Genomic DNA, 14,507 nt, shown 5'->3' with positions numbered 1-14,507 from the left:
ATTTTTATCATATTATCCTCTACCCTAAGGTTGCCTGGAAGAGATCGCTATTTTAGCGATAAGGCCGCCTATTGTACTTGCTATCTTTGTTAAAGTCTATTGTTTTGGTTTTGGTGTACAATAAAGCGTAGGCATTTTACTTTACTTTTTACTTTATCTTTAACTACCAATCTTCCAGTAACTCTTCGAGTAAGTCAGCAACCACTTTGGCATTGTACAAAACTTGATCAAAAATCGCCTCATTCAACTTATCTTTTACATCCCCAGCCGGCATCGCGTTGTTAAATCCCACCATATATACTTCAACCTCATCTATAGCTCTAGAATTATCAGCTTTGATCTGCTTTAGGTCTGATACTAAGCCGCTGTCCATCGCAGCGATCATTTGTTTAGGTAGTACATCGATTATAACTGTCAAATATTCATACAGCCAAGTATTGAAATCAGTTAGAGCCTCTTTCTCATCACCAGTAGCGTTGGGCAAAGCGTCACCTACAACATTTTGTGCATTAGCCAGACCTTCTTTACAGCCATCAATAGATTTGTAGACAAGCTGCCTAAACGGCTCTGTGATTTCTATGACGTCATCAGCATTGGAGGTTTCTAGGAGAGTGAAGATAGTCTGGAACAAGTTAAAATCATAGTCTATATTGAGGCCAATTCTCTTGTATACAATCTCTAAACTAAACTAAAATGACGTCTAAATCTATTGCTATCCCTGTCATAATGTTGCTTGCGAAAAATGATAGCACTAGATTTAGACCTGTGGCCCTACCGCGGTTGTTTGACAGCTACAATGTCACGATCGCAATCATCTCTGATTGGTTAATGCTCGCTCACTATTGGCCACAATGCATTGTTGCAACAATGCATTGTAGCCAATAGTGAGCGAGCGTCAACCAATCAGTGATTGCGATCGTGACATTGTAGCTGTCATTCTCCCGCAATCGCGCAGCTGTTAATTTAGTGTAGTTTAGAGACCTCATCGACCTTTAGAATGAGATTTCGGCTTTGTAGAGCGTTGTCTCAGTCACTCATACCTATATGACGTTTGTCGGTCTCAGCGACAGAGACAACGCTCTACGAAGCCGCTATCTACTTATTTCTAAAGCTGGATGTACAATATTATCTGCTACGCAATGTGCCTCATAAGAAAGCTCAGAGTCACTCAGCGGGCGATGGAGAGAGCTATGTGCGGAGTTTCTCTACGTCATCAAATCAGACATGAGGAGATCCGTAGGAGAACTAGAGTAACCCACATAGCTCAACGGGTTGCAAAGCTGAAGTGGCAATGGGCAGGGCACATAGTTCGTACAACCGATAGACGTTGGGGTCCCAAGGTGCTGGAATGGCGATCTCGCACCGGAAGACCCACTAGGTGGACGGACGACATCAGACAAGTCGCAGGAAGCCGCTGGATGGCGGCGGCGCAAGACCGTGGCGTGTGGAAGTCCCTACAAGAGACCTAATATGTCCAGCAGTGGACGTCTATTGGTTGATGATGATAATGATGATGATGACTGCAATGTATTGCACGAAGTTGCACCTGGTATGGCAACTTCCATAATAAATTACAGATTCTAACGATTCTAGCGATTCTTACTGAGTCGCCGGGCGACTAATCGCCCGTGCGTCTCAGGTCGTGCGTGGTCGGTGGATGTCAACGGGACCCTATTACTAAGACTCCGCTGTCCGTCCGTCCGTCCATCCGTCTGTTTGTCAGCGGGCTGTATCTCGTGAACTATAATAGATAGAGACCTGAAATTTTCACAGAATGTGTATTTCTGTTGCTGCTATCAGTACCTCAGTAGGTACCTATATTATAAATGTGAAAGTGTGTTTGTTTGTTGGTTTGTTGATTTGTCCTTCAATCATGTCACAACAGAGCAACGGATCAACGTGGTTTTTTGCATGGGTATACTTAAAGACTTGGAGAGTGTGTGTGTGTGTGTGTGTATGTTTGTTACTCCTTCACGCAAAAACTACAGGACGGATTTGGCTGAAATTTGGAATGAAAATAGATTATACCCTGGATTAGCACAAATGCTACTTTTTATCCCGGAAAATCAAAGAGTTCTCGCGGGATTTTGAAAAACGTAAATCCACCCGGACGAAGTCGCGGGCATCAGCTAGTAACAAATAAAACCGGCCATGTGGTTAGGACGTCCGCCTTCTAATCGGAGGTCGGGGGTTCAATCCCGGGCACGCATCTCTAACTTTTCGGAGTTAGGTATGTCAATTTTTTAAGTAATTAAATATCACTTGCTTTAACGGTGAAGGAAAACATCGTGAGGAAACCTGCATGCCTGAGAGTTGTCCATAATGTTCTCAAAGGTGTGTGAAGTCTACCAACCCGCACATGGCCAGCGTGGTAGACTATGGCCAAAACCCTTCTCACTCTGAGAGGAGATCCGTGCTCTGTAGTGAGCCGGCGATGGGTTGATCATGATTATGATGTCTCTTATGTTCTCCAAAACAAAAAAGAATCATCGAAATCAGTTCGAGTAGTCGCGTAACAAATAAACAAAAAAAACATACAGTATTGAGGACCTGAGAAGAAAAGAAAGATGTTGGTTTCTTACCACAGCAACTAGGAGGATGGTAGCAGACTTCATGATGAAACTTGTAGTCGCTTTCAGTAGTGTAATGAATACCGCTCGTTGCATCCCCTTTATATACTCGATCGGAACAAAAGAAGTCAATAATAAATTTTGAATTTCAATGTCAATAACATATCAATTGTGTAAACATATTTTTGCAGTTTTTTGTTCAGGGCTGTTGCAGTTTTTTTATCATCATCATCATCAACCGATAGACGTCCACTGCTGGACATAGGTCTCTTATAGGCACTTTTACAGTCCACACGGCAAATTGTCTATCTATTTTCAAGATCTATTTTAAGCGTAAGTCAAAAAAGCAGGTTAAATATAACTAATTTTATAAGTTATTAAAATGTTCCCTCATATAAAGCTTGCACGTGGATATAGATCACAACGCGTACAGGCTTATCGAGAGTTTTAATCTTTATTATAGGTTATATATTATATAACTGCAATTTTAACTTGATTAGGGCACAATTGCTATTGTAATCACATAATCAAAATAGCGACCTAAACACAAAAAGTAGGTATTTAATAGTCGTCGAGTCTCGAGTCGGAACGAGACTGACTTAAAAACCTTCAAACACCGGTATTTACACAAATTTAAAAAAAAAATATTTTTCGTTTTTAGTGGGTGCAGTAAACAGCGCCATCTATGAAAATTTTATGGAACGCTCGCCCTGAAACTTCCTCATTGAGATTGTAATAATGATTGATGCAGGTTTTACTAAATCGACCTACAGAGCAACGATAAGGTCTAGATTGGAGCGCGCTTGCCTAGAATCTAGGCCCTAGATGATGCCTATTCACTCTTGCCTTGAAGGTATTCAAGTTATATGTGGCAGAAAACACGGGGGCAAGAAGGGCATTCCCACATCTTAGTGGTTCGTAAGGAATATATTATGATCTTTTTAACCGACTTCAAAAAACCGGCCAAGTGCGAATCAGACTCGTGCACTAGTCGGTTCCGTAGTACAATCGTATTTTATCCACATTTTGCACGATAAATCAAAAACTGCTTACTCGATTTGGTTCAAACCAATTTTCGGTGGAAGTTTGTTTGGTAATGTACATCATGTTTTTTTTTAGTTTTATTATTCTCTTATTTTAGAAGTTACAAGGGGGGGGGGGGCACACACACATTTTACCACTTTGTCTCTCGCGCAAACTATTCAGTTTAGAAAAAAATCATATTATTAGAAACCTCAATATCATTTTTGAAGACCTATCCACACGTATGGGTTTGATGAAAAAAAATTTTTGATTGTAAGTTTCAGTTCTAAGTATGGGGAACCCCAACATTTATTGTTTTTTTTTTTCTATTTTTGTGTAAAAATCTTAATGCGGTTCTCAAAATACATCTACTTACTAAGTTTCAACAGTATAGCTCTTATAGTTTCGGAAAAAAGTGGCTGTGACATACATCCAGACGGACAGACAGACAGACAGACATGACGAATCTATACATGTTCCGTTTTTTGCCATTCGGCTACGGAACCCTAAAAAAGGAGGAGGTTCTCAATTCGTCGCAATCTTCTTTTTAAAGTATGTTCCCCGATTACTCGAAGACGCCTGGACCGATTTTGAAAATTATTTTTTTGTTATATATACATACTTCAAAGGTGGTCCCATATAAATTTGGTGAAGATCTGATAAACATCTTCGAAGATAGATAATGGAACTCCTCAACGGATAAGAGTAAATTGCTCGCGATCAGTGTAATAGCTTAGTAAACAGTAGATTTTTAACCAGTCATAGCATATTTTAATACCATGGGGGCCCTAAAAATTGTGATTTATTTTTTACAAAAATAAAATTACAACCTACTTCAATACCTAGCCACAAACATTAAAAAATAATTTAATTTATTACCGAATATATTATGTATACAAGAGTTAATATAGTTATATTAATAATATAACCATAATATTATATTTTGAGGTCGGCTTTTTTTGTAAAAAAAAATATCCTTTGTTTTGTATTGTGTACTGAACAGGTCATAAATAAAATAAAAGTTGTTTTTTTTTTAATAATTAATAGATAATAGGTATAGGTAGATGTTTAGGTGACCTTGGTGCCCCGAAGTGTCAACCCTAACCTAGCAGACTGTTTTTTCTGCTACATCATTTTATTTGCCATCCCATTGTAATTAAGACTAGCTTATGCTCGCGACTTCGTCCGCGTGGACTACACAAATTTCAAACCTCTATTTCACCCCCTTAGGGGTTTAATTTTCAAAAATCCTTTCTTAGCGGATGCCTACATCATAATAGCTATCTGCATGCCGAATTTCAGTCCGATCCGTCCAGTAGTTTGAGCTGTGCGTTGATAGATCAGTCAGTCAGTCAGTCAGTCAGTCACCTTTTCGTTTTATATATTAAGATTAAATTAATGGAAACTTCTGCACTTGTTGTGTGACCCTGAAACTTGTAGATAACTAAAAGGACTACATGCCACGATTAATTCGATGATTTTTGTTTGCCGATAGTTCGGCTCATTTGCTTGAGTCGCGGTCACGACCGGGTCCGTCTATCTGGCTGTCAATGACAGACAAACATACAGACGGACAGACGGACTACGGACGGATAGGTTCACACCTACCCTACCTACCTACAGTTTGTTAGTATTATTATATCTTCTGTGCCTACAGTCGATGGGATCCATCAGCCATATTGTCCACTGTTGCAAAGATTTAAATACAAATCTTTTTTTTTCTTCTTTTTTTTTTTTAATCTTCTTTTTTTAATTTTTAGGGTTCCGTACCTGAAAAGGAAAAAGGAACCCTTTTATAAGATCACTTTGTTGTCTATCTGTCTGTCCGTCGTGTCTGTCAAGAAAACTTATAGCCTTATAAACTTATAGGGTACTTCCCGTTCACCTAGAATCATGAAATTTGGTAGGTATGTATGTAGGTCTTATCACACAAGTAAAGGAATAAATCCGAAAACCGTCAATTTGTGGTTACATCACAAAAAAATTTAAAATATTATGTTCATGAAAAAATAATTAGTATTTTCAAATTTCAAAGTAAGATAGGTAACTATAATAAAAAAATAAAAAAAAGCCTTTTATTTCTTCTCTTTACAATAATATTATGGGATTAATTAAATAAAACTTAAAATACTAGACGTTAACATAAAATAGTAATATAAATTTAGTACGATGCTTATTTTTATGAAGATCCCTTTTCAGGTCAAGACCTCCTCCAGAGAAACCCACTTTACCCTGTCTTTGGCTTTGAGCATCCAGTTTGGTCCCGCCACTTTTTTGATGCAACAGATAACTTTGTTGACGTTTCAACCATCTGTCAATTCTTCGAAGTAAAGGCGGACAAATTCAGAAAAAATCTGTGTATGTGAGTGTAGATGTCTTCATTTACGTGCCAGGTTTTCTTTATTATTTTGAATTTTGAAATAATTTTAATACATAGGTGTAGATATGGTTGATATAAGCTCATTTTTTGTAAAAAAATCATTATCTACTTTGCTGCCATCGAAATGATCATTTCACCAAAAAAGTTTCAAAAACTAATCAAATCACTAACGTCGTATTCCGCAAACATAATATTATCATTTTACAAAAAAACATTTGCCAAACATTCTATTAACAAATGTTTTACTTTGCAAAAGTGCTGAACATTAAAATATCATTTATAAATTTATTATTTCACCAAATGATTCGTTTTCCAAATTTGTGATTTTACAAAATGGCGAACTTGAAGTGGGGAGGGGGGGGGGAGAAGAGACTGCCCACTATGCGACAGAGGCCAAGGCGACGGAGCCTCCTTTTTCTGGGCGGTATAAAAAGAAATAACCACGAAGAGGATGGCGGGGTCTTACATCCTCTTCTAACCTAACCCATCCGAGTCGGAGTGCCCCGAGTCCCGAGCTCGCTTCGCTCGCTCTTGCAGCCTAAGTTCTCTGTGCCTGTTTTTCCTATCCTATAATATCATAAACTTAAATAATGCGGGGAGAGCATTTTATTAAAAATAATAATATGCTATTTGTTGTTTTACTAATTAACACGATTAAGAAATGAACTGTTTGTCAAATGGTATTTTATGAAATGACTATTTGTCTAGTAATTTGTTTTATCAAGTGAATTATATTTTGTAGAACCAAAAGTTTTATAACGATGATAAAATGATTCATAATTTTGCCAGAATTTGTTTGCGGAATGAAACTTTGTTATTTGTTTTTGTGAATTGATCGGTCACTGTTATTCATTATTTTACTTTTGATATACATTGGCATTTTACTTTTTAATATTTATTTTAGGCTCCACTATTTATTCCAAGCAAATTTAATTCTTCGTTATTATTGTTGCCGAAAGAGATTTGTTTTCCCAAATAAATATATTTCTGGACATACTCTATGCGTGTGTTTTCTATCGTTATGGGAGCTTCTGTACCGTTTGTCATTAGTTTTGATTTGTCGAAATTTATTTCCAGTCCTGCCTCTCTGCTCGAGGGTACCTTTTTTGTCTGGAGATTAGGCCTCAAAAATGGGTGAAAGCTATGATGGATATAAGTTACTTTCATCCTAAGCGGCAGTATTACTGGATAGCAACACTTTAAGTATTCCCACTATTAGATCAGCATTACCGAAATTAATTTTCATTTCCCTACTAACATCATCTCTGACTTTGCCTTTAGCAAGCGTCTTTTCTAGTCCTGCCCATTCGGCTTTGGCTTCAGCAATGGCTTGAACAGTTTTAACTGTGACTCTCTCGATAGGTTTCACCCAACCAGCGTCAATGGCGACATTTATATCATTGTGGATACTGATAGTAATAACTAGTAAATTCTTCAGCCAGGCATTAACTTGATTATTTTTATCTGCATCTTTAGCTTTAGGGCCTTTAGGCACGGCGTTCTCTGTAATTATTATAGCTCGAGTTATAGCGTTCCGAGCGTTTTCCATGGCTTTGTTAAGCCTTTGTTTATCTGATTCGTCGACGTTGATTCTGTCTTTATTGTTAATGGATTTTATTGCCTGGCCTATGTTGTTTATGATTGTTTCGAAACGATCTTTCAGCTTGGCTATAGCTTCTATCACAATTAAGTCTTTCTCGTTACCAATGGAGGCACCCGCGTTCACGATACCGGTGTCTTCGCTTGCTGTTGAATCTACAGCAGCGGTGGAAGATTCCAAGAATAGGGTGGTAGACACCGCCTGGAATAACACAAATTCAAAATTGTTGACTAGCAAACAATAGAGAGAGAGAGAGCCAGCGCTTGCCAGACCTTCGTTATTTTATAAAAGCTGAAAGTTTCTCTGCGTATTGTCCCCAACACTGGGAGGTACGTTTGTTTGGATTTTGGTTTGGCTCATAGTGGCTTTGGCAGATAACAGGTAGTAAAGGTGTAAAAAATCTTATATATCCATACTAATAATATAAATGCGAAAGTGTATCTGTCTGTCTGTTCACGGCCCAACCGTTCAACCGATTTTGATCCGATACCGATATTTCCGAGCAAGTGGGAGAAAGCTCAGCAGGCGATGGAGAGAGCTATGTGCGGAGTTTCTCTACGTGATCAAATTAGACAGGAGGAGATCCGTAGGAGAACCAAAGTATAACCGACATAGCTCAACGGATTGCGAAGCTGAAGTGGCAATGGGCAGGGCGCCCGATAAACGTTTGGTTCTCAAGGTGCTGGAATGGCGAAGTCGCGCTGGAAGGCGCAGCGTTGAAAGACCCTCACTAGGTGGACGGATGACATCAGACGAGTCGCAGGGAGCCGCTGGATGGCGGCGGCGCAAGACCGTGGCGTGTGAAAGTCCCTACAAGAGACCTAGGCCCAGCAATGGCCGTCTATCGGTTGATGATGATGATGATGATGATGATACGCATCGACGTATCTTACGGTTGACGGCGACCATAAGAGCGGTTACGCACTGCATCCAATCCGAGTCCGTGAAAATACGTTCCTTTTAGTTTTGTATGGGAGCTTATGTCGTAGATAATCGCTGGTATTCTCACGGATGACGGATAGAACTCGGAGACTGAAGTGTAGTGCGTAACAGCCGTTAGAATCTGTGATTTGTATGGAAAGTTCCCGAGTCTTTACGCACGAGATCGGCCGACGGCCAGTGTTTGAAAGAAAGAAATAAAGAAGGAAATGCAGAAAATTTCAACACTTACCAGTGCCATCAGAAAGACAGTTGGGCTCTTCATCTTGAGGGTTGGATGAGGGTCTCAGTAATGATTACTACTGATTACCGCAAGGACTTTTTATACTTACAGCAATGCATTGTAGTTATTTGCACTGAAGTCATATTAAGTGTCATTTTATCACTAAGATTTTAAAGTCAATAGCGTAATGCGTGATGCATTTATAGTGCACAGTAAATATTATTTTCAGGGTTGATGCAGTTTTTGAAATGAAAACTTTTTTTTATTTTTTTTAATTTAGATCCCAAATCCAAAAATTTCCTTCCACCTTCATGTACCTACTTAATCTAAATCTAAATCTTCTTCTTCTCTTCTATATATATAAAAGGAAAAGGTGACTGACTGACTGACTGACTGACTGATCTATCAACGCACAGCTCAAACTACTGGACGGATCGGGCTGAAATTTGGCATGCAGATAGCTATTATGACGTAGGCATCCGCTAAGAAAGGATTTTTGAAAATTCAACTCCTAAAGGGGTGAAATAGGGTTTTGAAATTTTGTAGTCCACGCGGACGAAGTCGCGAGCATAAGCTAGTCTAAATATATAAAAGGAAAAGGTGACTGACTGACTGACTGACTGATCTATCAACGCACAGCTCAAACTGCAGAACGGATCGGGCTGAATGGCATGCAGATAGCTATTATGACGTAGGCATCCGCTAAGAAAGGATTTTTGAAAATTCGACCCCTAAGAGGATAAAATAGGGGTTTGAAATTTGTATAGTCCACGCGGACGAAGGAGTACCGACTCCACTAAGAAAGGATTTTAGTGGAGTAGGTATCCACTAAAATCCTTTCTTAGTGGATACCTACACTTTACATACCTCCAAATTTCATGTCTTTAGGACCAGCGCGGTTTAGGCTCTGCGTTGATAATATATAGGTAAGTGAGTCAGTCAGTCAGTCAGGACTTTGAATTTTATATTTATATAGAAGATATTGGCACTGATTCTGAGCACAACCTAATTTTAGAGTATTCCTTCTTACTAATGTAATATGAAAAGGACAGACATAGTTTGACCGTTTTAAATTTAATTTTTAGATGGTGAAACCCGTGATTTTAGCGCGCAGTCGCAAACCTACTGTTTAAATTTGTATTGTGCACAAATATTTAGAGTCTTTAAATGTGAAAGTCGTGTTCCGTTCCTTTTTTAGCATTAGTAAAAAGAAAAGGATGCCGATACTCTAAATTTAGTTTAGAGAGAGAGACTAGAGAATCGGGGCCAGTTCTACCTATATTTTTTTATTGCACTCAAACTATCAGCCCTACAAAATTTATCATATAAGACGAAAATTCTTCAGTTAATATTTACAAACATTAAAAAGTTTTAAAAAACTAATACGCTAGACATCATGCCTTACATTAATGTAAATATTTGCGCAAATGCAAATATTTACATTAATGTAAGGCATGATGAAGTCGCGGGTATCAGCTAGTATATTATAAAAGGAAAAGGTGACTGACTGACTGACTGATCTGTCAACGCACAGCTCAAACCACTGGACGGATCAGACAAAATTGGCATGCAGATACCTATTATGACGTTGACAACCCCTAAGAAAGGATTTTTGAAAATTCAACCCTTCAACCCCTAATTGGGTATAATAGGGGTTTGTTTGTGCATTTCACACGGACGAAGACGCGGGGCAAAAGCTAGTGCTTAAAACACAAACAAAATTTTATAATGCAATTTATATATTTAAATAAATTTTTTGATGTAGTACATATTTTAAACATAACACGATTAATTTAAAAACAATTCAACAATAATTTATAACAAGTATCAAAATCAAATATCAAAACAAAATTCTGTATACATAAATAATTAATTAATTCACCGAAAAGGATAAAGTACTTAAAAGTTAGTAAAACATTGGGCATCAGTTAACGCAAACAACCGATTTTTGTCCGATTTAGACTGAGAGAAGCTGTGTCCGACGTTACGCTGACTCAACACTCGTTTTCATCTGCAACTTTTAATAGTATGTACAGGAATACGCCTGTAGCTAACTTCACTCACAACTGGGTAGCGTTATATACCTACCTAAGTGCACACATACATGAAGTTAAAGTGATAACTCCGCAATTCGATTTTGATTGGTCAGATTGGTGTCAGATTCAGAAAAATACTCAGCCACCTATCAGTTGAAGATGGTAATATCATAGAGTAGGAATAGTATGTTATTACGTACAGAGATTCGACGAAGCCCTATAGAAACAATAATCGTGCGGTAAGGGAGCAACCCGAGATGGCCCGAGGAATTCCGGGACCTATATTGAAGAGTCGTCGTGCGAGATCAAAGGTGTACGGGAGGGGTGTGCAGGCTCAACCGTATCAAAGGGAGATCTCCGACCGAGCGGTTGGTTGAGCTTGGTAGTGCCAGTTAGGCCGACGGTTGTATCTTGAAACTTCTATATAATGTCCAGATTGCAGAAAACTCCGTTAGTGCGAGTCCTGTCGGCGGTACATTTGTTCGGGACTACGTCATGAAATGTTATCGATTGATTAGCGCCATCTAGTTGCATCTGTGGCAACCGTCACAAAGGCATCGGACTACTGTGTCTCTCCTTATACTGTGGATATAAGTAAATATGTACTGGATGCGGCAGTTTATAGTAACTACTTGTTCCAACGAACATCGGTATCCGTACTCCTTTAATCGTAAGCCGTGGAACACTTATATTATCACTGCATAGTGACGACTGCACTGTCTAAAGTAAATGTTCAGTGTTCCATGGGCGCCGAATTTCGTCAATCCGACTTTCGGTTGTCTGCGATGATCATTAGTTTGCGGGTGTAGTGACAATTTCCGAACCGAATGGGGGCGCCAAATGCTTGTAACAAACAGCGAACAGTAAGCGTGTGGATGGCTGTTTGTCAACGACCTGGGCGGTCTACTCGGCTTCTGGAGCGAGCTTGGATGGCTGGAGTGAAGACTTCAGCGGGGAGGGGCAATGCACGCACAACATACGGAAACGTTTAAGTGCGGAAACCAGCCCAGAGTGAAGTAGAAGAAGATGCTTGTCAACGCTTTGGAGCGTTCCGATTGGCAGGCAAGCCATCTGTAATGTTTGCCGATGCTTGCTGTTTGTTGTTTGCCACAAGCGTGAAGCGCGTCCATAAAGTGAGTGTTCAGTGTTCCATGGGCGCCGAATTTCGTCATTCCGAATTTCGGTTGTCTGCGAAGGTCATTAGTTTGATCCTAATTCTTTTGGTAATCTGTAAATAAACTGAAAATAATATAATAGAATTATTAGTTTTTTGCTGATACATAACATATAATTAGGCTACTTTTTATCCAGGAAAATGTGTATAATACTTGTATTTATACACATTTTCCGCGATAAAAAATAGCCTAAATCACTCTCCAGGTCTTTAACTATCATCATCATCATCATCAACCAATAGACGTCCACTGCTGGACATAGGTCTCTTGTAGGGACTTCCACACGCCACGGTCTTGCGCCGCCGCCATCAAGGGGCCTTAACTATACCCATGCAAAAATCACGTAGATCCGTTGCACCCTTGCGATGTGATTGAAGGACAAACCAATAAACCAACAAACAAACACAATTTCGCATCAGTACCCATATTTCAGTACCCATAAATAAAATAAATAAATGCGAAAGTGTGTTTGTTTATTGGTTTGTTGGTTTGTCCTGTGATTTTTTGCATGTGTATAGATAAAGACATGGAGAGTGACATGGGCTACTTTTTATCCCGGAAAATTTAAGAGTTCCCACGGGAATTTTAAAAACCTAAATCCACGCGGACGAAGTCGCAGGCATCGGCTAGTAAATAACAACGTGTTTTATGTAACGTTTATGTAACTTTATCTATTTTTATGTTTTTTTTTTTTTTTTTTTTTTTTTTAATTCAGATACAAGTTAGCCCTTGACTGTAATCTCACCTGGTGGTAAGTGATGATGCAGTCTAAGATGTTAGCGGGCTAACCTGGAAGGGGTATGGCAGTTTTTATTAAACCCATAACCCCTTTGGTTTCTACACGGCATCGTACCGGAACGCTAAATCGCTTGGCGGCACGGCTTTGCCGGTAGGGTGGTAACTAGCCACGGCCGAAGCCTCCCACCAGACCAGACCAGAAATTTAGAAATTATAAATTCCAAACCCCTGCCAGGAATCGAACCCGGGACCTCCCACTATTAAGACCACAGCGCTCACCACTGCGCCAGGGAGGTCGTATGTAAGTGTATTATATTTCTTCTTGGCCTTTTTATATATATATATATATTTACTAGCTGACCCGCCCCGGCTTCGCTCGGGTGATCGGCGTGGGAGGTAGAATTTTCAAAAATCCTGAAATTAGCTACGTATTTTTTCTTTTGTAACTGAATATCAATTTTCATGGTAATAACTCGAAAAGTGACTGACTTTCATGCAAATTTTCATCCCCTATTTACGGGGGGGTGGAGTTTCGAAAAATCCTTTCTTAGTGGATACCTACCTACTCTTTACAAAGGACACACTCTCCGAATTTCATGTCTCTAGGACCAGCGGCTTAGGCTGTGCGTTGGTATATAAGTCAGTCAGTCAGTTAGTTAGGACTTTGAATTATATATATATAAAGATAATATTACTGATCCATACTAATATTATAAATGCGAAAGTGTGTCTATCTGTCTGTCTGCTAGCTTTTCACGGCTCGTCCGCCCAACCGATTTTGATGAAATTTGGTATAGAGATAGCTTGCACCCCGGGGAAGGACATAGGCTACTTTTGATCTCGGAAAATCAAAGAGTTCCCGCGGGATTTTCAAAAACCTAAATCCACGCGGATGAAGTCGCGGGCATCATCAAGTTACGTATAAGAGCGAGGAGAGCGCTATACTGACTTCTTTCCGTAGTTAGAGGGTAGTGTTTTTTACTTACTTGAACTTTAAGCAGCAATAACGGCCGCTTCCAAAGCGACGGCGACTATTTTAAGAAGCACAGGAACTAAGTACAAGACTTTGCCAACGATCAATACTATGAGACTGATGATACTCTTCAAGTTGTCCGAGAGGAGAGGGTTTTTGGTTTCTTGTAAGAGTTCAGACAGAAGCTCCTGAAGAGCTTTAACGATATGTTCAACTTCTTTCAAGGCTGCATCAGTGCCCTTGGTAACATACACTACAAGAGCTTTGATAAAATCACGGATATGTTTCAATATTTTCTCTACAATTATCAGAATTTTGTTTAGAAGGTCTTTCAGCTCTCCCTTAGTGTCGATCAAAGCGGCCTTTATAGCCTTTATAGCTTCAGCTATCACTTTTATAAGTTCGCCGACAATATCTTTTATTTCACCAACCAGTTTTTCGATGATAGATTTCAAAGCCTTAAGTACTTCAGACACAGCCTTTTTGACTAGTTTGCGAAGCTTCTCTAATAACTCCTTAACATTAGCATCAGCTACTTTTTCCAACAATTCAGTAATCTTTTCTAGAATTCCTGCGATAATTTGACCAATCTCCTTCACATCTGCTGGAGTCATACTAGTCCAACTATCACGCAGTAGACCAAGCTTTTCTAAAAGTTCTCCTACAAGACCTAAAACTACTGTCAACAAATCTTTAACTACTCCTTCAAGTCCTCCAACGATAGTTTCAAGTGGGCTTTTGAGTTTACCTAGGACATCTGTGAGATTTTGAATGTCCTTAAATTCATTTTTAAAACTGACTGTCAATACAAGCTTGATAGCATCCACCAAGCACTTGACTAACTTGAGAA

General features: G+C 39.2%; 1 protein-coding gene across 1 annotated transcript; it reads right to left on the bottom strand.

Moving 5' to 3' along the window:
- Positions 1-5,659: 5,659 nt before the first annotated feature.
- On the bottom strand, positions 5,660-8,788 carry LOC138404406 (uncharacterized). The gene is made up of 2 exons (XM_069508160.1): positions 8,745-8,788; positions 5,660-7,774 (listed from the first exon to the last, which is right to left on the bottom strand). Exons 1-2 carry the CDS (start codon positions 8,775-8,777, stop codon positions 7,142-7,144), a joined length of 666 nt encoding a protein of 221 aa, XP_069364261.1. The 5' UTR covers positions 8,778-8,788; the 3' UTR covers positions 5,660-7,141.
- Positions 8,789-14,507: the final 5,719 nt, after the last annotated feature.

Source organism: Maniola hyperantus, chromosome 28 (assembly GCF_902806685.2).
Source record: "Maniola hyperantus chromosome 28, iAphHyp1.2, whole genome shotgun sequence".
NCBI lineage: Eukaryota > Metazoa > Arthropoda > Insecta > Lepidoptera > Nymphalidae > Maniola > Maniola hyperantus.
Note: the sequence above shows the minus strand (reverse complement) of the source record. Positions and strands in the feature narration are given on the sequence as shown.